Below are 25374 nucleotides of genomic sequence, written 5' to 3'. Positions count from 1 at the left end.
GTATATTCGATCACAGATCTTTGTCATTTTTATTCAGATTATATTGAGGATTCGGTCAATCAAATATGCTCTTTTAGATATCATCGATTGTTTAAAAGCTACTTGCTACTCTTGCAATGTTAATTGAATTAAAAAGTGTAATATACCTATCAAAATTTGACAAACTGAATGTAGATGTAAAATAAGTTCAAGCATAGCCGAAACTCTGACTAGGGATGCGCGTATTACAAACGGATTACAATGCTGAGCGAATGGGAAAAATCGTTCGTGATACGCAGTACGCACTCATATATTCGGGACATAAAGAGTTCCGAATTTAAATAAGACGAAAAGTGAATAACTTTTTTGAACTTTTCTTTTTTTTGCTACGGATGATAACTGCCAGAGTTTTGCGGTGAATGATTAGTGAGCATGGGATCATTAGGATAAAGCTTTAATTAGAGAAGTAAGGTAAGCATTAAAAAGAAGAACAAAAAGCAATGCTCGAGTTAAAAAAATGACATCTCATATTGCGCCGTCATCAAATACAATTCTGCTCGAATGTCACGACCCATAGCTAGCTTCACTATCACACTATCCACATACTGCTCTCAGCAGTTCCATCTGCTCCCACTCTATCGTCCCCTCTGTAACCTCAGCGGTGCTGAGCGGGCCCGACGCTCTGGCGTGACGTCACCGTCGAATGTGGCCGCCGGCTATATAGGGGGGCGCGCCGGCGGCGGGCGTCAGCAACAGGTTCCGGAGGGAGGCGGCAGCGGCGGCGGCGGCGGCGGAGCAGCGTCTTCTCGGGCTGACGTGGTGGCGGACGGCGCGAGCGGCCGGACCAGAGTCGAGAGCCGACCCAGCTGACACCGGCCAGGTGGGCTGACCTGCCGCCCACAGGAAACTTGTCAAACAGTTGGTGTCTACTTGTTATCCCGCATAAGGGGATTAAAGGGTGAGGTTAATGTGGAAATGAATGTTATGAGGAATATGATTACGTTGGTGCACAGTGCACGCGTAGGCAATGATATGTCCTTCTATCATAGTCATGAGAGTGGATAGTTCTTGAGGGGCTTACCAGTTACTGTGGATAAACAACGGTCCCTTCAACTTGAAGTTTCCGGAAACCGTTGTAACGTTTACTGACGATAGTCTGGTTTTCCAGCAAGGCTTGCCTACCTGGTCATTCACGCATCATGTACGTGACCACATTGTATAGGGCAACCAGTGCAATGTCATTGTCCCTGATGATATTTCTTTTAAATCCAATCATTGCTTTCACTTACCAGAACCGAGACACTGGAACGTTTAGGAAGCCATTAATTAGCCGGTTTGATGGAAGTCAGTAAAGACGTGCAGTAGGTTGAAATCAAATAATGGCTACGAAAATATTGTGAAAGAAAAATATTCAAAACAATAAGGTCACTTCTAAAAATGTATTTTATGATGATGCATGCACTATAGATGTCAATTGGATACCAACTTTTTGGTATACCGATACCAAACCGATGCCAACTTGGTATTTGGTATTTCAAGGCGAGTGCATTTGGTATTTTGTTGGTACTCGTATTATGAGTCCACACTAATGTTAAAGATGCTGAGAATTTGGTAAAAAGTTGGTATTTTCCTCATATTCCCAAGTCGGTTCGGTTTCGGTATTTTTTTCATGGATATTGTTGGTATTTGGTTTGGTATCGGTATCAGGATTTTCCGTAATTGACATCACTAGTATGCACCTACTGGATTTGAGTAACTCGCAGCCGAGAGCTTATTCATACCGCATATCCTTTCAGTCAGGTTATCGAACGAAAGAACAGCGTCCTTCTACATAATATTCCCCCATAAATAATTGCCCAGATGTCAACAACAGCAAGTCTGAAACAGTCATTAGTGCATGGTTAAGAAACATTTGAAACGTTGTTAAGCTGTATTAAGGAACTATTATTACACCAGTATAACGCCTTTCGGGGCGACTAACGGAGCGAGCGAGAGGGTGGGCCTTGCACGTGCGAAATTGCGAGGGGGTACCTCCAACTGACTTGTGCACGGCACCCTACTAACCGCTCTCCAGCGATGTGCCAAATTTGGGCACAATCGGCCCAGCCGTTCTCGAGATCTGGAAGCGGCACCCTGCACGTGCGCACGTGCAAAATGGTTCCCAACTGACTTGTGCACGGCACCCTACTAACCGGTCCCTAACTGTGTACCAAATTTGAGCGCAATCGGTCGAGCCGTTCCCGAGATCTGGAAACGACCCCTGCACGTGCGCACGTGCAGCAGCACCCCAACTCTGGCACATGGATATGCAGTGCCTAGTGGGTGCCTACCTACATGCCAACTTTCAGCGCAATCGGCCAAGTAGTTACCGAGATATTGCAACAATTACAAAACTGACACCTCTTCGTTTTACACGTGGCACGTGCATAAGGGGTCAACCACATGCATCGGGAATAGTCCAATACTTGGTAGAAGGAATGAAGCTACCCTACAAAAATTACCGCATGTAAATCGGTCAAGTGGTTGCTGAGATATAAGCCTCGCAAAAGCGTCCGCACGGCCGGCCGGCCGGCCGGCCGGCCGCTCATACTCAGAAATTTCCGTTAATCTAAGGAAAGACTACGCTCGCTTCGCTCGCTCCGTAATAAGCAGGTTTATTGCAGTTGGTTGATGATGTAGCTGTGTGCTCCGAGCCGTCGACCACTGGCTAAAAGGGAATTCATACCCAAGTCGTTCAAAGTTGTTACAGGCTTCAGCATATACAGCATATTCAGCAGGTCATTGGTCATTGGTCATATTCATTTTGCTTGCATATGAGAGGTGATGGATTTTGTTGCAAGACATGCACAGCTCCTCGCAAAGATGCTCACTTTTTAAAGTAGAAGATGTTTTCTTTCAGTTTTCAACGACATTCGCCACATAAATACTAAGTAGCTCAACCGCAGGCCAAGGTCACTTCAGATATGTCGTAGTAATTTAGCGTATCGTACCTAATTTTCACTAAAAGAGCAAGCATTCGTGTAGAACGAAAATGCCTTTCCTGTAAAGTTGCATGTAAAATATGCCTTATCTTTCAGCACATTTAAATATTGGCGTCATATCGAGTGCATCTTTAGAGATATTTGATTTCTAAAAGCCTAATCCTGTAATAAATAGCCCCATTTACCTCTGATACGGCAAATTGTAACACTGATCGCGTTATTCATAAAAAGTATTGTATTCAACTTGATTGTGTATTGTCAATTTTACCAGCACTTCAATAAGCATTCACCACTCGCTTGTAGGACTACTCCATGGTTACATGGTTATTCCACACAGACTACAGTCATTTTCTCCGATTTTCCAATGCCCTGTCTATATATGGTCGCGCAGGGGAGCACTGAGTCAGGGAGCGTTATTGGGAGCGGGCATTGAGTCGGAAAGCCATCTCACTGGCACTGACGGCGTCAGGACATTCCGTCACGGTTCGGTACGTGACCGGACGGCAGACGACCCCGTCTTTTCCTGACCCGCCGGTCCGTGCCCGCCTCGGCCATCCTGTGCTGTTCCGCTCCGCGTTCCTGTCCCATTTACGGGCTTATCTGCCGTCTCTACATTTACGGCTCTACCGTCAAATATTGTCACACCTAGTTATGTATGGCCTTGGTCACACCTATACTGTCGGGCCTGTTTTTTTTTTGTGAACATATGTCGCCATTTTTAAGAGCCAGTTCAGGATGTGGCATCAAAACATTTTTGCTTTGAGGCTATAACTGAGAATTTCGATATTATCGCATTTGCCGAGCAAGAAGCTAAAACGATACCTATGCTTATATGAAATATCAGGCAGCGGCAATGTTCTGCTAGATTCAAATGCAAAATCGTGGCATTATAATGATATTCTTTAAGCGTGATGCGTGATTGCAACTCCCCTAACTCATTTCAACTTAAGAACGTTATTAGCTTACGTATGCCAATTTCTAGCTTGAAATGATTACCGTATCTGATTACAATAATGAAACATTGAAATCTTATGCATACATGAATTAATCATATGCCGATAAACGCGCTATGAAATATCGTGGCAAAAGAGTGTCATAAAATGAAAGCCTTCAGGTATCTTATGCGATGCATATGCAAGTAGGAATAAATTAGTAATAAGGGTGATAATTGGTTAATTGGCCACTTACCAATTAAACCTGCACGCTACGCAGCCTGATGCAACTCATAATACAGAGACATCAATTTGAAGTTAATGATCACCTCTGCATTAGGTATGTACAGCAAATGTTGAGATATCGGTTATAAACATCGACGTGCCTATGTTTGTACTGCCTATCTTGAAGCCTGTGCGTATGACTCGAGTTTACTGTCGGGTTACACTGGCGTACACCATGAGTCAAAAGCTGGCGTAGTTCATGAGATAAAGGCCGTCGTGACCCGGCGGGATGGTGAGCGGCGTTTCTCGCGCGATACCGTCTCCGTGGCGTTCTCCGGGGACGGTGGTGTCGGGCCGGACCATCCCATCCGTCAGCATCAGAGGGCTGATAGGGCACCCGCCGGGAGGGCACCCAGTATCGGCCGCTGTGCGCTCCCCCGCCGAGGGGAGAGGGAAGGATACTATTCAGCGGGTCCGCCGGAGGCCATTACGGCTATCCCTCATCACCCAATGCCCATGGTGTCCACCCTTCCTGGGTCAGCAGGTCTTCCCCTGGCCTCACGGCCATCGTTCGTGGTCGCTTGTTCATACCTCGCCATCAGCCACTCAACAATCGTGCAGCACGAATAGAGTCAGCTCTCTGCCTAAGTCATAATTTAGAGGGGCGCGTGTTATCTAGAGATCGTGTGGAGCACCAGTGAACTAGTGTATGGAGAAGTAGTGTATGTGTGTTACATGTACAGCCCACCGCTAAAGTAATGTAGGATTTTACCAATCTCAACGATTGGCTTTGACTGGCGATTGTTTAATGCGGAGTGATCGAAAAGAAGATGTCAATAGCTAAAATTGCAACTGCAAGGGTGACGATACATATAAGCTACATTCAAAGTTTCATTGTAGTCTGGCTAATCGTTCCTAAGCTTCAGAATTTATTTATTTATTTATTTATTTCACATCGTGAGGCAAATCCGTGGAAAAATACGGCTATTACATGCTCGAGTCAGATACAGAATGGGGGGCAATGATGATGAAACAAACACGCGGCATCACAGTTCACACATAGAGGATTCCTCATGGCTCCGAGTGGAAGATAAGGATACCCCCCCCCCCAAGCGGGCTACCGAAAAACCGAGCGACGAAGGAGCGAGGTTTTCCTGCAACACGCGAGGAAAAGACATCCGATCCCCCACGAGTGAGCCACGAGGAATCCTATATCCCTCTATGTTGAGGTTTATTCTTGATTAATAAAATATTATATTTAAATGTATTCATCTATGTAAAAATAGATTCAGAGTAGTTTGTTCTTATTTCATAAGTTTCATCCATAAACAACCATTAAAAATGTCGTTCGGTTATTGACCCATCATCACTTAAACTTATTTATTTATATTCAGAAGCAGAACATACCCATGACTGAAATCCCACATTACTTCTGCTGTGGACTGTACAGTCTGTCTTGAAAGCAGACATGGGCACGGATCCCAGACGACCAAACACGAAAATCAAGATGGCCACTAGATTATTGGACTTTAAGCATGGAATTATGGTGGAAAACATGGCTAATATATGCCTCTCAACGAACCAACTATTTTGCATTCCGTCAGAGCTCACAGTTTTGAGAAAATCCCTCAAGATCCATCTCGGATCCATGGCCACGAATCATGGATCCGAGATGGATCTTGAGGGATTTTCTCAGAACTGTTAACCCTGAAGGAATGCAAAATAGTTGGTTCATTGAGAGGCTTCTATGAGCCATGTTTTCCACCATAATTTCATGCTTGAAGACCGTCAATCTAATGGCCATCTCGATTTCCGTGATTGGTTGTCTGGGATCCGTGCACATGTCTGCTTGAAAGTACCGCAGCATGGGCTGCGGCCGCCCGGCGAACTAAAGGTCGGGAGCTCGGTGGTTTGAGAGCCCCAGAGCACGTGACGGCAGTGAGCCAGGAGAGAGTGACCGGGCAGGTCGCGTGGGGTGCCGCTCTCCCTTACTCTTTCCACCCCGCTGCGGCGCCTGTCGCCCGGGGGCACGGGCCGTCTGCGAGCACGAGTGGAGAACTTGACCGGCCCGGCCGATCCCTCGGTGACCGGATCACCCTTGGAACCGTTTTATTCTAGACGAAGTCACGAAAAGACAGACGTAGCCAATCTAAAGGATGAGTGCGACTGCTGGCATTGTTATCAGAACATGACACATATTGAACAATAATTTACGGTCATGGAACGGAACAGAATAAATGTAATAAAACTAAATAATAATGTGAATAACAACATAGAACAATGTCAACGCAGTAGTTTTGTCGAAAATCTCGATGGGTTTAGATCTGATCGATTGATCCATAACTTAGGATAAAGTAATTTGTTGCGTATTTATTTATGCGAGATAAAAAAGAACTCCCATTCTCACCACCCTTGTTGAGATTGAAGCACAATAGTATTTAAGCGAAAGCTAATGAAAGTAAGATGGAATGGTAACCTTTTGCTCATAAACTAAAGGAAGGCAAAGCAAATCCTACACTTGGGTGTTTTTTGTCTTTATTGATGTGCCAAAGATTCCACCTTATTACAAGTACAATCATTATCATGCCAAAAGAAAAAAACGTTTCGAACCATTCATACTATAGAAGGTCAATGGCTGCTACATAAAAACATCACAAAATAACTAACACATTATACTCCTTTGTTTCCTATCCATATAAGTTACGATGACTTTGATAATCGTATACCAAACACGAAGTATGCAGATTTATGCGGAAGGTCACTGAGATTATGGGTATTAACATGTAGCGACATATTAATCTTTCAGTTCCTGAGTGCTCACTGTTCATTGTTCAGTTCAAGATGATAGTTGAGATCATACGAGGCTGTTTGGTGTGAATTTTATTTCGTTTAACGATCTATCAAAACTCCTCTCTCTCCTCTCTTTCTCTCTCTCCCTCTCTCTCTCCCTCCCTCTGTTTCTCTCTGTCTCTCTGTCTCTCTGTCTCTCTGTCTCTCTGTCTGTCTGTCTGTCTGTCTGTCTGTCTGTCTGTCTCTCTCTCTCTCTCTCTCTCTCTCTCTCTCTCTCTCTCTCTCTCTCTCTCTCTCTCTCTCTCTCTCTCTCTCTCTCTCTCTCTCTCTCCCTCCCCCTCCATGATGCTGAAAATGTTAGCAGACTCCAACAAATGTTGCAGAGTCTACTATAATAGCTACCAAAGCAGTCCGGAAGAGTTGCGTCAATCCCCGTGCCTGCAAGTGATACGTTTATGCTTATGGCAGTGCACTGGTCCGGAGCCAGAGTCGGAGTCGGAGCCGATCAGCAGGCCGAAGTCAGATTTGGAGTTGCGGTGGGAACAGCGCCGTCGCGACTCAGAACCCTTTTTCTTTATAGGTACTTTCAGCTTCAAAGTAGCTGGCTAGATTTATTACTTAACAAAGCAGGCTCTCTGCACACTGCTGCGTTGGGGGCGGGGGGGGGGGGGGGGGGGCTGCAACATCCCTCCACCCATACCTGATATTGCATCTTTTTTAAACACTTGTGATGGCGGAATGAATCAGACCCAGATCTTCAAGGTTGGGTCACTTAGGTTACGTTATAGTGTCCTAGCCTCAGGAAAAGTTATAATGCTCGCCGGCACTGAAGAATGCTCGAGAGGTCACTGGTTGACCTGAGCTCTTAACCTTCACACTTACAGGAGGAGGTCGAACCGATGCGTCCCTCACGGCTTTTTCACGAATAACTCGCGTAAAAAGCGACCGACCGACCGACCGACCGACCATGGCAAAACTTTCAATATCCCGGAATTGATCAATGCTTTATCTTTCCTAAAAATACATGACCCTGAACCCAATAGCCTTTGACCTGTAACCTCTTTCTCGATACCATGTCAGGCCAAAATGCCGATTCCATGCATGTCAGCGCATATTATCTACGCGTTTCCAGGCATTTTGTGATTGGCACTATCAGGTCCCTGCAGGCGAAATGATCAGGGCCGACCTGATCATTTCACATGTCCGATCAGGAGCCGCCGACCTGATCACTTCACATGTCCGATCAGGAGCCGAACGGCTGTAAGGCGGGTTCCTACGGAGTACGGACCATTTGCATCAGTAGACGCTACAAAGTGGCCAATACTGGCAATATTAAAATCAGTTACCAGTCAATGTATCTCGTAACCACGCACACAACTTTCTGGAAGCCCTAGCTTAATCTGAGCGAAACGACGGGGACCGCACACGCTGCCCTCTGGCCGGATTACATGTGAAACACATAAATGTCTGGCGAGGCTCGAAAGGGAAGCTTCACTTCCCATTTATCAAAACTTCATGTCAGGAAGAGAATTACTACGCTTAGCTGGTGTCTCTGTATAACGTATTCATAAAAGAGCGCCTTGTCTGCCGCACTGGTAGCACCGAGAGCCCGCTTACTCGCGCCCACCCCTCTCCTCCCTCCCTCCCCTCCCTTCCCCAAGGGTCAGGCGATTCAGTGGCCCTCAAACCTGACCGCCCTCCGCCGCGCCGGATCACCAGCGCCACCCCGCCATGCTGCGGTACTTTCAAGACAGACTGTACATTGGGACTAGTGTGTGGAGGGATGGATGGCGATTCATCGATAGCCTGATTCACAGTTCGGCACACGTAATTGTCAGGGACTCGATCTAAACAAAAGAGACACGAGCGAAACAAGTCAGTTGGGGTGGCATTGTCAGCTGCAGCTAACTATTTACCTATTGCTCGGTATAGCGACCTGTATGGTGCCTTTCAGCATTGACCGACAATAGCTGAGACCGAGTGATGGGCTTTTATCGGAGCTATGCTGGTCCTTTGCTGGAGCACCGATTACATACTGGATATCCCCTGCTTTTGCGGCGGTGCACTTTTCACTTGCTGATGAAGAGAAGAAAGTGACCTACTAAAAGGAAGAAAACAAACGAAAAAGTGAACCGTATGTCCCAGAATTATAAGTCTCATGAATTATAAGTCAATGAAGCGGTAACGAAAAAAATAGGTGCGATTTATGCAGACGGAGCATCGTGCAATTCAGATCCACATTACAGCCGATTTGAAATGGATTCAAAGTTTATGGCTAATGTCTGAAATGGGATTTAGAGCGGACAGCTTTTAAGTTTATCGCCACTATAGACATGTCGCCACCTGACAGAGACAGGAGAGTGTTGGCTCATTAATTTAGATCACTTCAATCGGCTGTGTTATTTAATCAGCTTCATGGTGAGAGTGGACTTGCCTTGATTACTTGTAAACTAGTTAATATGTAATGAATACACCCGACTTGTAACTAGTTTGAGGTGATAGCAGGATTTGTAATCAGTCAGCCTCGCGCGAAATAAAAAACTATGTATATTGATAGAGACAAGTAGAAAAACACGGAACAAATAGTGCATGGACGCGTTTCGATTATTAAATCTTCATCAGCATGACATAATCACAGTCGGTGTCGATGTCATAATCACAGGAAGTGTCGGTGAAACATATCTTGTTTTCTCTGTGATTATGTCATGCTGATGAAGATTTAATAATCGAAACGCGTCCATGCACTATTTGTTCCGTGTTTTTATAAAAAAAACTATGTTTTTTAGAAGGGAAGTAATTACAAACGTGATATCGTGTCAAATTTACGTACGGGTGCTGAAATAGTTAGCATTAATTTGGAGCTCAATGCGAATTGGACGCACTGATTACAGATAATGCGCAACATCATGGTTACCTTAAACTAAGATCCAAACATAAAAATAGTAGTAAAAGTCAGTAGAATAGGAATATGCCGAAAAAATCATAAATCCGTGGAGACGCCATGGCAAAAATCCCTTTGCTGTGTCCTTACCCAAGATTAACCTTCCAGGCGGTGGGGGGGGCATTTTTTTGCCCCCCTTTAGTTTTTTCGATATATCTCGAGAACCGCTGCGCCGATCGTCACCAAACTTTCAGTACCCTCCCGGGAGCAGCTAGCGCACATGGTGACCAAAAATTTTTCCAAAGGCTATGATAGGTTGGCCGCTAATGACGTCAGAGTGACGTCATTTTTGCCATTTTCGACCCAAAAAAAGGCTTCGCGGGAAGAGCTGTCAGGCCTACAGCTTTAGAGATACAGAAAAATGTTTTAGACATAAAAGGTGTAGAATCAAAAGGACTACAAAACTGCCATTTCGGTTTTTCGATTTTTTTGGATTTTGACCCCCAAAAATCAAAAAATAGATTTTTTGAATATAATAGCCAAAAAATCCAAAAAGTTTTTTGAATTTCGAAAAAAACGGAATATGTGTGATATTCCCTACCACCTTCTATCTACATACCGAATTTGAGATCGATACCTCTTTTTTTGGCCAAGTTATAGCGAAAAAAACTGTTCAAAATTGATGACGTCAAATTTTCAAACTCAATTTTTAGCAATTCCAGACCTCGTAGCGCAAAACAAAGACCACCATTAGACTCCCCGTGACGAGCTGCATCGAATCGATACCCATTTTATGCAAAAATATCAACTTTGAAATTTGACCTTTTTTGACCTAACCTTGACCTGACCTCCACCAGAAAGTGACCTCAACCGTACCTGATGGTCTTATAACCAACACCATTGAGTTGGAAATGAAAAACTGGCCATAAAACATGCATCACATAACCTTAGTAAAGTTGGGCTCATGTGGTGACCCTTGGTGACCTTTGGTGACCTGACCTGTGACCTGACCTGGTATGACCAGTGACTTCTAATAGCAACATATGTACTAGACAACTGACGCCTTATCGCTGATTTTCGACAAAATGCGTTTTACTCGGTGTTATAGCGCTTTCCCTAGAAGCCCCGTGAACGGTGAAACATTTTATCTTTGACCTGACCTGTGCCGTCATCGGTGACCCCGAGGTCAATGCAATTTTGTTTCCTTCGACAAATTTGACAGGGCTATCGAACGCCGTTTGAATTTTCCGGATCTGTCTAGTAGTTTCGGAGATACGGGGGGGGGGCAAAAAAGTGCCCCCCCCCCCCCCACCGCGCGGAAGGTGGCTGGTAGGCCCACCGCCTGCCGGGTTAAGACGTCACCGAAATAAAAATATGCCTGGAATTGTGACTCCGTAGCTTGAACTTTGAGCCCTCTCACGACTGCCGCTAGGTCTCTGTTTGCTGATAGAGAGCTGATCGTTCCGCTGGCCTGTCTGGGTTCCATCTCCCGCCGGTCTGCCATGGATACTGTACTCAGGTCGATCGGTGTCTGCCGTGCGCTGATAGATGAGCCAGTGATGGAGTGTAGCGATAATCTCTTCTTGAGCGTGACCTTTCCACGACAGTCTGTCTCTGTCGGCTGTCACTGAGTTCCCTGCATCAGGTGGCACTGAGCACTGAGCAGTAGTAGGTGGGAAGTGTCGGTGACAATGGATTTTATGGGACAGCGAACAATGACGGACAATAGACATGGGAATGCAATGCATCAATGCACGGCTGGGGGAGTGGGCAGTGGGCACTATATTGCAGCCAGCAGCAGCAACGCAACAAACTCCCGGTAGAACTAACATTGGATCTAAGCAGCAGTGCCTAGATAATAAGCGAGTGTCGTGTCTGGTATGATATTTCTCCCCATTCCTGAGTAAAAACGTAACATGGATTCTCGTCGATTCCTCGGACTCCCAATGACCCAGAATCCCCGCCCTTAACTATCCCGCTCTGTATCATTCCGCGGCATTATGTGCGTCTGCGCCGCTGTTGACCCAGTCTCGGGTATTCCCTCCCCGGCAGCGGGAGGCGGTGCGTTGTGTGACCGCCACTGCTGACCCCGGCTCGGTGCTCCGGCGCGGGCGGCGGTGTGGTGTGTGACCTCCATCCGTTGACACAGTGTCCGGTGTCGCTCGGCAGGATGACGTTGGCGGCCACGGTGACTCTCCTGCTCGCCTCCGTCTCCGTATGCCGCGCGTCCAATGTTGACATCATCAGTCGGATGGACCGCAGTATGATGCCGTACAGCGGCAGCGCCCGAAACGCCTTCAGAAGGTGAGTCACCACTCTGTATTCCTGATACTCGCTCTATGTTATCGTGCATTTGCATAGGCATCTCAATATCGTTTTCTTACATAACATGGATATAATATTATCTATGGCCTTTGCAATAATGAGTGCAATTAAGTTACAGCTCTTATCTCATGCCGATTTTCGGCTAGAACAATGCGCGCTGAGACCGGCGCCGTCCTCTGTCTGTTACTCAACGCTGCGTGAGCGGCACATAAGTCACAACCCGGTCACATCTTTCTCCTCATCTGGCCTGTCGGCTGACGGAGCGCCGGCGAAATGGTCCCGCAGCCGGACAGAGTATCCACTCAGCGGGCTGTAAGCCCGTGCAATGTAGCCGCTGACGACCGCAGTGACTGTGATATGCGCCGCCATCGACGCGTGACAGTATTATGTAGGGATCTGAGACGACTGGTGTGTCAGTAGTGTAGCGGGGTTTTCGCGGCGTTGCGGGGCTAACCGGGCATTCTTTCGATGGTGAGACTAGACTAGAGATAGAAAGCTCCGTCGGTGCGCTCCTAGAAGCCCTTCTCTGTATCCAGCCCCTCGCGAGCCCGTTCCGACTCTGACTCTATCTTCCGGGGCGATCAATCATCGGAAACACATAGGCCAGGGTTAAGGAATGGGGAGGGATAAATAATAACCAATTGTCCCTGATCACATTGAATTAAGAAATTAACTCAACTCAACTGCTCTCCCACTCTTAACAACGGCACCCGTCCTAGCTGAGGGCTATCTCCCACCGGATATACACGACAATCACACTTTCACTTGTCCATCCCCTCTCACTCCTGTCATACGTCCAGTCATACCTCAAAATAATCAGAGTTAGCCGTCTCCGATCCCTCCCTCTTTTTCCTAACTTCCCCCGGTGGTGCTAGGGCGCACGCAAAGTCGTTATCGAGTCATTGGCCTTAAATTTCATTTAACCGTTATCCCTTCATAACCACAATGTTCCGTACATCAGACAAACGCTTCATAATGCTCACGCTACACAATTTGAGATACGACCCACCACAGATTTCGGCACTCGACCCTCGCGTTACGTGACTTATTGCGGTCCATCCCATCACCATGTCGAACTACCTACACAAAAAACATAAATGTCCTTCGGCCAGCGGTTCCGAGACTACGGCTCGCAGGACACTGTGTAGTCCGGTTTCCGCGGGGGACTTATTTTTTTTAGACCGGGGCTGGGTAACTAAGGTCCGTCCGGGCTGCCTGCGTCGTCTCCGTATAGCCGCGGTTTTCGGGCCAGCCCCCGGCGACCGAAAGGGATTAGTCGTTCGTCGGCTTTACACGAATCCATGACTACCAGTTATGCCAAATTGCCTATAAGAAAACGAAAACTAAGCGTACCACGGCCCGCGGTGGGCTTATCTAAACTTTGAAACCGGGCTGGGTAACTAGGTCCGTCCGGGCTGCCTGCATCGTCTCCGTATAGCCACGGCTTTTGAAACAGCACCGGCGACCGAACGGGTTAGCCTCCGTTGGCTTCACACAATCCACGACTACCAGCGTTATAGGTGCCCGAAGCCCTATCTATCCGTTGCTGGTAGTTAAGCTGTCGTCACAGACCTAACCGAAATGACCGCTGCACGGCCGGAGTAAATCGACTGACAGCGGGGTGGCCAGTACCGACTTACCGCGATCACCCGACTCGCATGCTTTGGTATTTAATGTTCACCCCCGTCCTGCAGCATCACACGTTTCTTCGCGGGACATTACTTAACCGGCGGCATACGTCTCCTCGCTGGGACGCCTGGGGTCCTAACCACCTCCGAAACTACCTACGTCGCTTATCGAATGTCATCCTGCGCTGATCACTCAATGGACCGATAGCGGACCTAACCTATCTTTTAAAACCGGGCGGGGTCACTAGGTCCCTCCGGGCTGCCTGCATCGTCTCCGTATAGCCACGGCTTTATGGGGCCCGCGCCGGCGACCGAACGGATTAGCCTTCGTCGGCTATGCACTCATCCTCAAAAATCGATCCTCAACTCGCTCTCACCCTTTCTCTTCACTTCGCGACTTATTGCACGTATCCAGGGCTTACCCAAGCGAGGCCTACTATTTAAGTGGGGTCTATCCGAGCTGAACTTCATTCAGTAAATCCGATTCCTCTACGTGTACAGTCTTCTTCCATTTCACTCGCTTCTCATCTCCCTCCTAACCCGTAGCCGCGTCGGTGGATTCTCCACGCACAGGGGCGTGACGTGCATCATCTATCTCCCCGGTTCCATCCCTTGCAGTGTCCATGTAGAATAAAATTACATATATTTCGTGTGCAACAAGGTCTAGTGTGTTGCTTGTGTGCGGACCGTTGGTAAATTGATTAGTGGAGTGCCAGAAAATCCGCTGGCAAGGGCATTTGGGAGTCAACCGGAGGAGCTCCAGTATCGGTTGGGCTAGGGAGGTCCTGTATGTGTTGTGTATAATCGCTATCGTTTGGACCGTGGGATAATTCGGGGAGGATGGAGTGCCAGGAAATCCACTGGCAAGGGCACTTAGGAGTCAACCGGAGAAGCTCCAGTATCGGTTAGGTCAGGGAGGTCCTGTGTGTATTGTGTGTAATCGCTATTGTTTGGACCATGGGATAATTTGGGGAGGATGGAGTGCCAGGAAATCCACTGGCAAGGGCACTTAGGAGTCAACCGGAGAAGCTCCAGTATCGGCTAGGCTAGGGAGGCCCTGTGTGTGTTGTGTATAATCGCTATTGTTGGACCGTGGGATAATTTGGGGAGGATGGAGTGCCAGGAAATCCACTGGCAAGGGCACTTAGGAGTCAACCGGAGAAGCTCCAGTATCGGTTTGGCTAGGGAGGTCCTGTATGTGTTGTGTATAATCGCTATCGTTTGGACCGTGGGATAATTCGGGGAGGATGGAGTGCCAGGAAATCCACTGGCACGGGCACTTAGGAGTCAACCGGAGAAGCTCCAGTATCGGTTAGGTCAGGGAGGTCCTGTGTGTATTGTGTGTAATCGCTATTGTTTGGACCGTGGGATAATTTGGGGAGGATGGAGTGCCAGGAAATCCACTGGCAAGGGCACTTAGGAGTCAACCGGAGAAGCTCCAGTATCGGTTAGGCTAGGGAGGTCCTGTGTGTATTGTGTGTAATCGCTTTTGTTTGGACCGTGGGATAATTTGGGGAGGATGTAGTGCCAGGAAATCCACTGGCAAGGGCATTTGGGAGTCAACCGGAGGAGCTCCAGTATCGGTTGGGCTAGGGAGGTCCTGTATGTGTTGTGTATAATCGCTTTGTGCACTGTGTAAAATCAACAGATAAAGAGAACTGATCGTTGTAAATTACTCTGGCCAGACACCTTGGAAACGACCTCTTTTCTGACTGTTGGTTAGCATATGGCCTTTTATGCTCCTTCCTCCGATCCCTGCCCTTTCAGCACTACTCACAATCGTATTTCAATATTTACAAGTCCCATTTATTTACATACTCCGACGCAACACCTTAAATTCCCTTGCACGTCAAATTTAAAGGAAAGATTCTGGGCCCAGGCCGCCCATCAACTGAGCCCCACAAGCCGCGCGGTGCGGTACACAGTCGCCCGTCCCTTTCCCGACTCCCCACGGTGCATAATCCCCTCCGTCCGCCTTAATCACCACGGGGCGCCGGACGAGGGTCCACGTCGGCACGCGTCTCGCACCACGCGCACAGTTACATAATTGACCGAATCGAATTGTGAACTTAAGCTACCTAGACTGAAAGTCCCAAGAATAAATTGAGCTAACTAAACTGAATGGCCTAAAATATTGCGGACGATACCAAAAAGGGGAATATAATGTGGCTCACATAGCAGTAACGAGGGGGGGGGGGTTACTTGAAGGATTTAGGGACTAGGTACGCACCCGTGCTCACCGCGTGACCTTACTTGAGATGGAGTCGCTGACATGATGGTCGTGTCCGTCCAGCGCCCGGCCCGGCGGCCAGAGCCGCCGCCGGCGCCGTGATGCCAGCCGCTGGTGTCTCGTGGGCTGTCCGCGATGTCAGACGAGAGACGTGGGCCGATAGAGTGCGAGAGGCGCCGAATCAGTCGTCCCAGAGAGTGCCAGAGAGAGTTCCAGTTCCGTTTCATCAACTTATACTTTTGATGACGTCATACTTCAGAGGGCCGGGCAGCATCTCCTTGTCCAATCTTCGTCCTCCATTCCCAGAAAGCGCGTTTGGCTCCGCCTTCAAACGTTCGTGATTTGCTGAAGTTCAGCACCCCCGGCCATGGCAGTCACACCCTTTCACGCAGCGGTCGGGTGGAATTCGCCGCCGGCGATCACGGCGTCTGGGGCGCCAGGTGGCGGGGCTGGCCCTCCGCTCCCCCTTGTTTTGAAGTCAGCTCCGGCCAGATGTCCTATATTTTGTCGTTGGCGACCGAGTTCCATTTCATCCTGTTTTCGTACAAACCGGGTCGGTCCCCGCTCCCCTTTCTTGTTTTGGTTCAAATCAGGGCCGGTCTGCACTCCCCTCTCCTTGTTCTTCTCTTCTGGCGGGGTGCCGAGCGTGGGACATTGTCTTGTTTTCCAAAGGTTAAACTGATAAATGGTTCGAGACGGGCCGAATGGCGCGTTTCGGTATGCTATTTGTCGGCTTCAGATCCGGGTTCTCATGAAGCGGGGTGGTCATCTATAGGGGACCCCTGTTTGTCGAAGCCGGCTGCGCCGTTTCTGTGGGCGCCGGCTGGGACGGAGATCGGGTATCACAGCCGATTTAGCCGGCTGACCGTGTCTGTGTGGCGCTCGCAGATGGCTATGTTTCAGCTTGTGACACAGCTTGCAATTCCGCATGAAAGATGAAAAAAATGTAGCGCATCTGCGTTACAAGTACATAGTAATTGTGTAGCGGGATGTCGGGCTGCTACTGATCAGTGTGTATGCGAGGCTGGTCATTCACTGGCGGGCACATAGACTGCTACACACAGTACAGCGGCATGGGTCACAGGGCTGGTGGGCATTCACAATGGGATATTAAAAGGTTGCCTGATGTTTCTCTCTGCCTACGCTTTCTTCTGTTTTACTCTAACGAAATCTCAAAAATGTCTATCAATCATTGTTCCAGCTAGATCTCACACTTGTGCGTCTGTTGTACTTAAGACATCCCCTGAGTTGAGGGCGCCTCCCTCCCACTGTATATAACACATTCACGCTCTCCCCATGGACTCTCCTCTCACACGGCCATTCATCCATCCTTCCATACATAATAAAATATCGCAGGTGGCGAACCTGTCCCTTCCCCGTTTACCTACAATCCTCCAGTGGTACCCAAGTTCAGATTGGTCAACAATACGCGATTTAATTTAAAAAAAAAACGAACGTAGTCGAGATATAAGCCCAATTCGAGGTATCTGATAAATCACTGCCTTCGAAATGCCACATTGCCTTAGTCGAGTCACGCTTCCCTTTCACGACTTCTGTAAGTCAGACGACCATTGCATACAGTTCAGACTAGACTGTCTTTCGTCAAAAATATAACACACAACAACCACCATGCTTCAACACTCGCCCCTTGAGCTATGTGACCTGCAGCGGGTCCATGACTATACCAAATGCCTACACACGAAACAACTAAATGTCTCCGGACCGCAGTCCCTAGACCAGGGCTCGCAGGACGCTCCTAAGTCAGGGTTTTCCGCGGGGACTAATCTAAATTTTACAGCTGGGCTGGGTTACTAAGGTCCGTCCGGGCTGCCTGCGTCGTCTCCGTATAGCCGCGGTTTTCGGGCCAGCCCAGCAACCGAAACGGGTTAGCCTTCGTCGGCTACGCTTGCGTCCTCAACTTCCAGCGCCATAGGTGCCCGAAGCCCTATCTGTCCGCTGCTGGCAGTTGCACATCATCGACTACCAGCGCTATAAGTGCCCGAAGCCTTATCTTCTGCTGCTGGTAGTTAAACTGTCGTCACAGACCTAATCGAAAAGACCTCTGCACGGCCGTGGTAAATCGACTAACAGCGGTGTGGCCAGCACCGTCTTACAGCGATCACCCGACTCACATGCTCAGTATATAGCGTTACCCCTGTCCCTCGGCATCATACGTTTCCTCGCGGGGCATTACTCATCCGGCGGCATTCGTCTCCTCGATGGGACGCCAGGGGTCCTAACCGTCTCCCAACTACCTCGTTGCTTTTTCGAATGTCATCCTGCGCTTCCAATCGATGGAGAGATAGTGGACCTAACCTATCCTTTAAAAACCGGGCTGGTTAACTAAGGTCCGTCCGGGCTGCCTGCGTCCTCTCCGTATAGCCACGGTTTTCGGGCCAGCCCGGCGACCAAAACGGGTTAGTCTTCGTCGGCTTTACACGAATCCATGACTAACAGCGATGCCAAAATGCCTACATAAAGAGCTAAACGTTCCCCGTTGGGCTTATCTAATACTTTAAAACCGGGCTGCGTAACTAGGTCCGTCCGGGCTGCCTGCATCGTCTCCGTATAGCCACGGGTTTTGGGACAGCACCGGCGACCAAACGGTTAGCCTTCTTCGGCTACACACTCATCCTCTTCTATCAGCGCTATAGGTGCCCTAAGCCCTATCTGTCTGCTGCTGATAGTTAAACTGTCGTCAATGACATAATTCAAAGGACCTCTGCACGGCCGGAGCTACTCGATCGGGGACTAGCATGTGTGGTTCCTTCTTCGCAGTTGAACGTCAATTAAAAGATTTCGTTTAATATTGTACGCATTCTCTTCCCTTCCGCTCACTTCTCTCACCCGTTCCTAAACCGATCACTTGAATGTTCGCTCGAACTGTGGACGCCTTCAAAGGAACATACTGATGATAAGGGCAAATATCTCACCAGCCCGTCATCCAATCAGAAACCCATAATTAGCACGACCGACTTCAAATAACGTAACCCAACAAATAAGGCAAATATTTCAGCAGCAATGTTCCCTTCCCGTGACAAATTCTCAGTAGGCAACTGCAACCCATACCCTGTTCCCAATACCTAAAGTAAGTGCGAGAGTCACGTTGGCAGGCATATCACTCACAGGGGAGCGACATGCATAGACTTACGGCCTCGCTATCTGAGTCAAAGTCGGGTATTCTATTCTCAATGGGAAGATATGGAGTCCTATTATCCTTACGGCTTACAAGCTGAAATCAAGCTAGCATCTTACCCTGATATGAAATAATGAAAATTTAAAATGTATAGGTGCAAATTGGTTAATAATCAAGATTTAATTTCCATTTAATATTCACCGTCGAACACGTATCATTGAACATATTAACGCTAAATAATCAATTTTAAACTGGCCTTTCTATTTAACTCCGGTGCTAATCATGATCCCCTCTCGGTGGGATAACACCTTCTCGCGTGACGTCATCCACCCTCCACCATATGGTGCCGCACGGTAGCGTTCGGTGTATCATTCGCAGTATTCATAATAACCTAACTCCGCCCGGCCGCCGCTCACTCGAAGCCGGAATCAGCCCGACCCCGTCTCTCCCCTTTGTTGACGGCGCGAGGGGTACCAGCGGATCATTAGTGGCCCAGGTCCGGCCGCTGCCGGCGGCCTCCGAGACTGTCCACTGCACCGGCCCGCGACACTGTCCGCTGACCCCAGTTCATGGGCGCACCTCCGCTTGGTTGCTATAAATATCTTCCTCCGATCGCTCGTTGTTATCGGTGCTGAGAAGCCAAAGAGCGAGAGAGAGGAAGAGAGAGAGAGAGAGAGAGAGAGAGAGAGAGAGAGAGAGAGAAAGAGAGAGAGAGAGAGGGAGAGAGAGAGAGAGAGAGAGAGAAACTATAGCTAGTAGACCAGCACTCAACAAATCATAAACCAATAGGGCTTCATATCGATTGACCGACGCGACGGACCGGTTTATAAATCGCCGTGTTTTATTTGCAACATGACCAAATGTCACTGATTAACTGCTAACAAATTTAAGAGATAAGATATTTATTAACATTTCCAACCGAGTTTATAATTTCACTTTAAATTTGATCAAACCTACTCGTACCAATTACCTACCCATGACATTGGAAAAAAGGGGTTCATTGCGATACTAGAATGAGCTAATTGACCACAAATCTAATCTTGCTTTCAACGTGTTGATCGTACATTAAATGCTGCATCGGAACCTGTTTCGCTACTCTGTATCTTACATAAATCCACCCGTAGTTAGGGTGGTGACGTCATCAATCCGGCTCGGTGTCCACCGCCCCTCACTCCCTTCACACCGCGCCGGCCGCCATTTGCGGGCGCCCCCGCGCCGAGCGGGCCGGCCGGCGTCTGTGCGCCGCCGCCTGGCCGGAGCGCCCCCTCCCCCCTGCGTGTGCTTCCCCCACTACGCATTCCGAGGGGTGAATCGGCGCGGCGGCTGGCCGTCAAACATGGGACCGGCAGCGCGGCCGCCGAGCGAGAGACGGTCACTGGGGCGCTGGAGCCCATTACTTGTCAGTGAGGAGCACTATCCTTTGTCGGCTGTTGGTGATCGCAATTGCTATCAGTGACCTAATTAAGTCATACGTCATAATCGTTCGTGGCATGAAAAGATGATTTAAATCGTATGCAAGAACAGCAACACGATAAATGTCAGATGCACGCTAGCCGAAGTAAATAATTTAACATTTATATTCCTGTGAGAGAATAGTACCGATGTTCATTGTAACAGACAAGCGTCGTTTTCCATTTCATTAAATCCTAGTTATTTCTACATAAATGGACAATAGCAGTTGACGTTAAGCTAAAGAAGAACAACGACAACAAAACATATTTATGCTTTCGGAAGCGAAGAATAATCACAATGGATGCGTTAGATTAACCAGCAACCCTTCATTAATAAGGACCAAGTCATGAATTTATCAGCCTGCGTGCCAAATTCTATAATCGGTTGCTAAGGATAGGTAAGAAATAAACATATATCTCAGACCTACAAAGAGCTGATGATTTGGTCTCGCTCTCAAATGTTTGCCGGGAATAACTTGATCAACTGCTGAAAGTTCCTTATGAATATCGTCGTCAATTTACACCAAAGGTAGCGGAAACTTATCTCCTAACAAATGCTTCTGGATGAAAAAGCATTTAATAAAACAGTGCAAAGATGTACCACCTAAATAAGCAGTGTCGGATTCGTGTTTCGCTGTCGTACTCGCGGCTTCCCCGTGACATTCCTGGGTTTACCGTCATATTGATCCGTCATCAACACATCCTCATCAAAAATGTGTTTACATTTTACTACGCTATGTATTTACAATTAAAGGAACCAGACAGATTCAACGTTAAAAAATGTAATTCCTACGCGATAACTAGGACAGCTTGTCGTTAAAAAATATGTTCAGCGCGAAAAGCTAGACAGTTTCGTCGATTAAATTACCAACCTTTCCTTCATGATTCACAATATCCAAACATGGCTAGTGGCTACCCAATTATAAGCATTTATGAAAATTATTGTGGTCGACAATTTACAGAATCAGACAGCAGATAGCGCAGTTTCCGTTGAATACACCCCCCCCCCCCTTTTTGTTTAACATTTTAAACATCCTAAATAAATCCCCTAACTGTGCCCAGACCAATATTGAAAAGAATCCCCTTTATAAAAGATCAGAGAGAAACATCAGTGGGTCGGAGCTGGGCAAAGGATAGAAGGTTAGCAGCCCAGCGCCCGACCAGATCCTGGCCAAACCTTGCCTGAGCTGATGGTGCAGAGGCTGCAGGTGGCCAGCGGCTGCTGCTGCTGACATGGCTGGCGGTCCAAGGTGGTCGGCCGCCCTGGTCTCCTCCGTCGCTGCTGGGTTGCAGACCCCGACTCTTCTTTCAGCGCCGCCCGGTTGACGGGCCGTGCGGCCGGCAGGGCCGGCCGGGCCCCGCCGATGGCCTACCGCTGCTGGTGAGCCCTCCTCCTGTATTGCAGGGCCGTCCGGCCACACGGGCCGTCCGGCCCAGCCGACGTCCTGCCGTCGATGGTCAGCTCTCAGGCCAGACCCAACTCCCGACTGTCCTCTTCTCTCCCCCTGGCCTCGTTCTCCCTCGGCTCCCCAGTGCAGCTGCTCATGGCTGACAGAGGCGTCTTCAGGTACTGATGTTCGTCCTGGTCTTCGCGTGGTCTCCTCCTTCTCTTCCTTCCTCCGCCTCTGCGCCCGGGTTGTTTTGACGGCCGGGTCCCCTCTCGCCCCGGCCGTACCCTTTTGGTCCGGCGTGGCCCGGGGGCTGTTTGCCGGCGCGGCGGTGCGGTGACGCCAGCGCCGGCGCCCAAACCCCGGTGCACACGCCGTCGTCGCCATGAGAGAATGTTGGAAATACTCGTTTAAAATGTAGCGCGTCAGCGTTACAGTAGACTGAGCCTAAGACGACAGCTGTAACAGTAGTGTGGACCTGATAGGACTGCTGTGCCATGGCATAGACATCCAAGATGACTTTGTATGACTTTGACGACTTTTTATGATGACTTCCGTGGTTTTGAGTATGACCTCCGAAGAGTGATATTGTTCCAGTACCTTATGTCACAAACGACTGAATTGACTACGTGTCTCCTGACTATCTTCACGACAAACAATGCCCGACAAACAAGTATACCATGACCGCGATGGAACTTTGCCATGGCCATCACCAGTCGATCCCGTCTAGCCAACATCGCCCGCTGTCCCGCGCCGGGAGACTGTCCCCGAATAGTCGACCCCGCAGGTGGTGCGGTCTAATGAGGGTCGTTCGACGAGTGTTGGACAGAGTTCGGTGCCATTTCGTGTCTCACGTTTGTCACCCCGGGGTGACCCTAGAAGCCGCTATTGTCGGAGCATACCTTCCTCAGTCCGATATGCTTTCTTTGACACACATGCCCTGCAATGTAATGTTTTAGAGTAACGTGTTAAGTGCCCGGTACGTTTGTGTAAGACTAACAGCTTGAGCTATTTAATAGGTTACATGGCATTAGCGACTAGGCTGTCGCTCAGTCGATGACAAACGATCGATACCATATCGATCTATCGATGACAATATATACACCTTCCTCAGATATCGGTACCCAATCTACAACAACAAGCGATATAACCTCGACGAGTATGACGACGGCGACCAAGACAGTGTCGAGGACGACCTCAGCAAGCGGTTTCTGAGCGGGCTGAGCCTGCGCCCGCTGTCCGCGCGCGACAAGAAGCCGTACGGTCTGTCGCCGCGATACGACCTCACCATCACGCCATACGACCTGAAGGTGATGGAGAAGCTGTACCGCAGCGGGCGCCGCAAGCGCACGCCCGACCTCTACGACCTGAAGCAGGTCTACAAGATCTACGAGGCCGGCAAGAAGCGCGGCGCGCCGGAGGAGGACGGCGACGACGAGCGACGGAAGAGGAGCGACGACTTCAGTCGCGACGTCTGGGACATGGCGCGCGTGGCCGAGGCCGGCAAACGGTCTCCGGTCACCAGCTACTACGACCTGCTCGACATGGCCAAGCTGGCCAAGGCCGGGAAGCGCTCGGGCGGCGCCGACAGCTACAGCCTCTGGCACCTGGCGCAGATGCAGGCGGCCGGTAAGAAGCGGGCCGCCGTCAGCGACTACGACCTGCTGCCACTGGCCAGGATCGCGGACGCCGGCAAACGAGACGTGGGCCCGTTCGGGTCCGGCCCCGAGGACGGAGAAATGGACGTGGGTGAGGACGAACAGATGGGCACCAAGAGGAAGCGCAGCCTGGACGACTACTTCGGCTGGGACCGGAAGAAGAAGTCGGTGAGCGAGGACGCGCTGGTGGACAGCTACATGCACACCATGGGGAAGGAGGTGCTGGGAGACACCGACAAGAGAAGCGGCTCAGACGAGACCACCGCCGCCACCAGCGAGCAAAAAGGACAGAGTAAGTGGTCGCTGAATGATGACTGACAATACTATCACATGACAAAGAGGCTAATTTGACCATAATGTGTCACTCTGGAGTCTGGACTGTCTCCACTTTCTACTTCAGCATCACAGCGAGTATATTTATCACAAATTACATGATGATCTTATACATCCATGATCGTAATTTAGGAATGTATAGACTCTTAGAATTACTTTTTAGGCTTTTGACACCATAATGAACAACACGGAGTAATGCTGTTGCTCAGATTCACTATGCTTTTCTTGATCATCTCACGAAACGAAGCTTGCCTTAGGTATATGGCCTTATCTTTCCATTTTGCCTTATATCGTTAAGTGTGAATAAAAAACTTTCGACTTATTGCTAATCATGACAGACATTGTTTTGCCCTTCTATGTCAAACTATTGCACATTGCAAAAAAAAAAAATTGTTTGAATTTTGATTGGTGCATCGTCCACAATAATCATTATGCCATGGGACAAATGGCAAAGACCCGTCTGAGCGACAGAGCTCTCTGGAATCGATTCCGATTGCCTGTACCACTAATAAGGAGAGTCGCCATTGCGTGTCGCTAATGACATTACCTCCTCCACGCAGGCAATGAGCACTAGTGAGCTGATGGGGCCTCCCGACACGCAGCCGCTCCCGAAGGAGGATCGCCGCTATCGACAAAGGCCCAGTGACCTGCCCCGCGAGCTGACGATCCGGTGTGTTGTCGCTGGACGGAGGAGGCGACGGCGGACGACGGCACGGGCCGGCGCCGGGGACCGAACTGGATCAGAGGGCGGCTCCGATGGACGGATCAGGAGACAAGCCAAGTTTCGGAGTCTCTCGTGGTCGCACTCTGCTATACGAGACCCGGTCGAGGCTCACCCATAACTATGTTGGTGTTCAGGGTGTCTATATGAATAAAATCGAGAATACCGCATGAGCATGCAAGGCGACGTGATTTAGGTGCCGGGTACGGTATGAAATAGTAGATATGGATAATTCGTTTTAAGTGGTAATAAATTAAATGTTCAACGCATAATGATTTACTTGCTTGACCGTAATCATACGACTATTTTGAAAATGAATTGAAGTGCTAGAATATGTGTAATATCGCATTAGTTGATTAGATATTGCAGGAACGATAGAAATGGTTGAAGACAACGATTTCATATCAGAATCCCTTGGTCGTCAATGGAACAGCGGAAAGCTGAATATATGTCAAAATATAGACGGTTTTTACTGTGATGGTGGAATATAAAGGACTGGCCAATGTCAGTAGGGAAGGTCGCACCCGCCTGCCGCGCGGTGGGGGTCATGACTCGTGACCTTCCACATTCGCCGTTTGACTTTCGCGACCTCCGGCGTCTCGACAGCGCGCTGGTTTACGGAATTCCGGTCCCATCGACTCGCATCGATTGGATCAATGATCAATTAAAAAGTACACACAAACGCTGTTATTCGACGTTCACGGTCTTATCAAGCG

General features: G+C 48.8%; 1 protein-coding gene across 1 annotated transcript; it reads left to right on the top strand.

Moving 5' to 3' along the window:
• Positions 1 to 727: 727 nt before the first annotated feature.
• On the top strand, positions 728 to 25119 carry LOC122386270. The gene is made up of 4 exons (XM_043375306.1): positions 728 to 859; positions 11958 to 12092; positions 23061 to 23896; positions 24498 to 25119. The coding sequence occupies exons 2-4, from the start codon at positions 11959 to 11961 to the stop codon at positions 24509 to 24511; spliced, it is 984 nt and encodes a 327-aa protein (XP_043231241.1). The 5' UTR covers positions 728 to 859; position 11958; the 3' UTR covers positions 24512 to 25119.
• The last annotated feature ends 255 nt before the right edge of the window (positions 25120 to 25374 follow it).

Source organism: Amphibalanus amphitrite, unplaced genomic scaffold (genome assembly GCF_019059575.1).
Source record: "Amphibalanus amphitrite isolate SeventyFive unplaced genomic scaffold, NRLGWU_Aamphi_draft 000245F_arrow, whole genome shotgun sequence".
NCBI lineage: Eukaryota > Metazoa > Arthropoda > Thecostraca > Balanomorpha > Balanidae > Amphibalanus > Amphibalanus amphitrite.
Note: the sequence above shows the minus strand (reverse complement) of the source record. Positions and strands in the feature narration are given on the sequence as shown.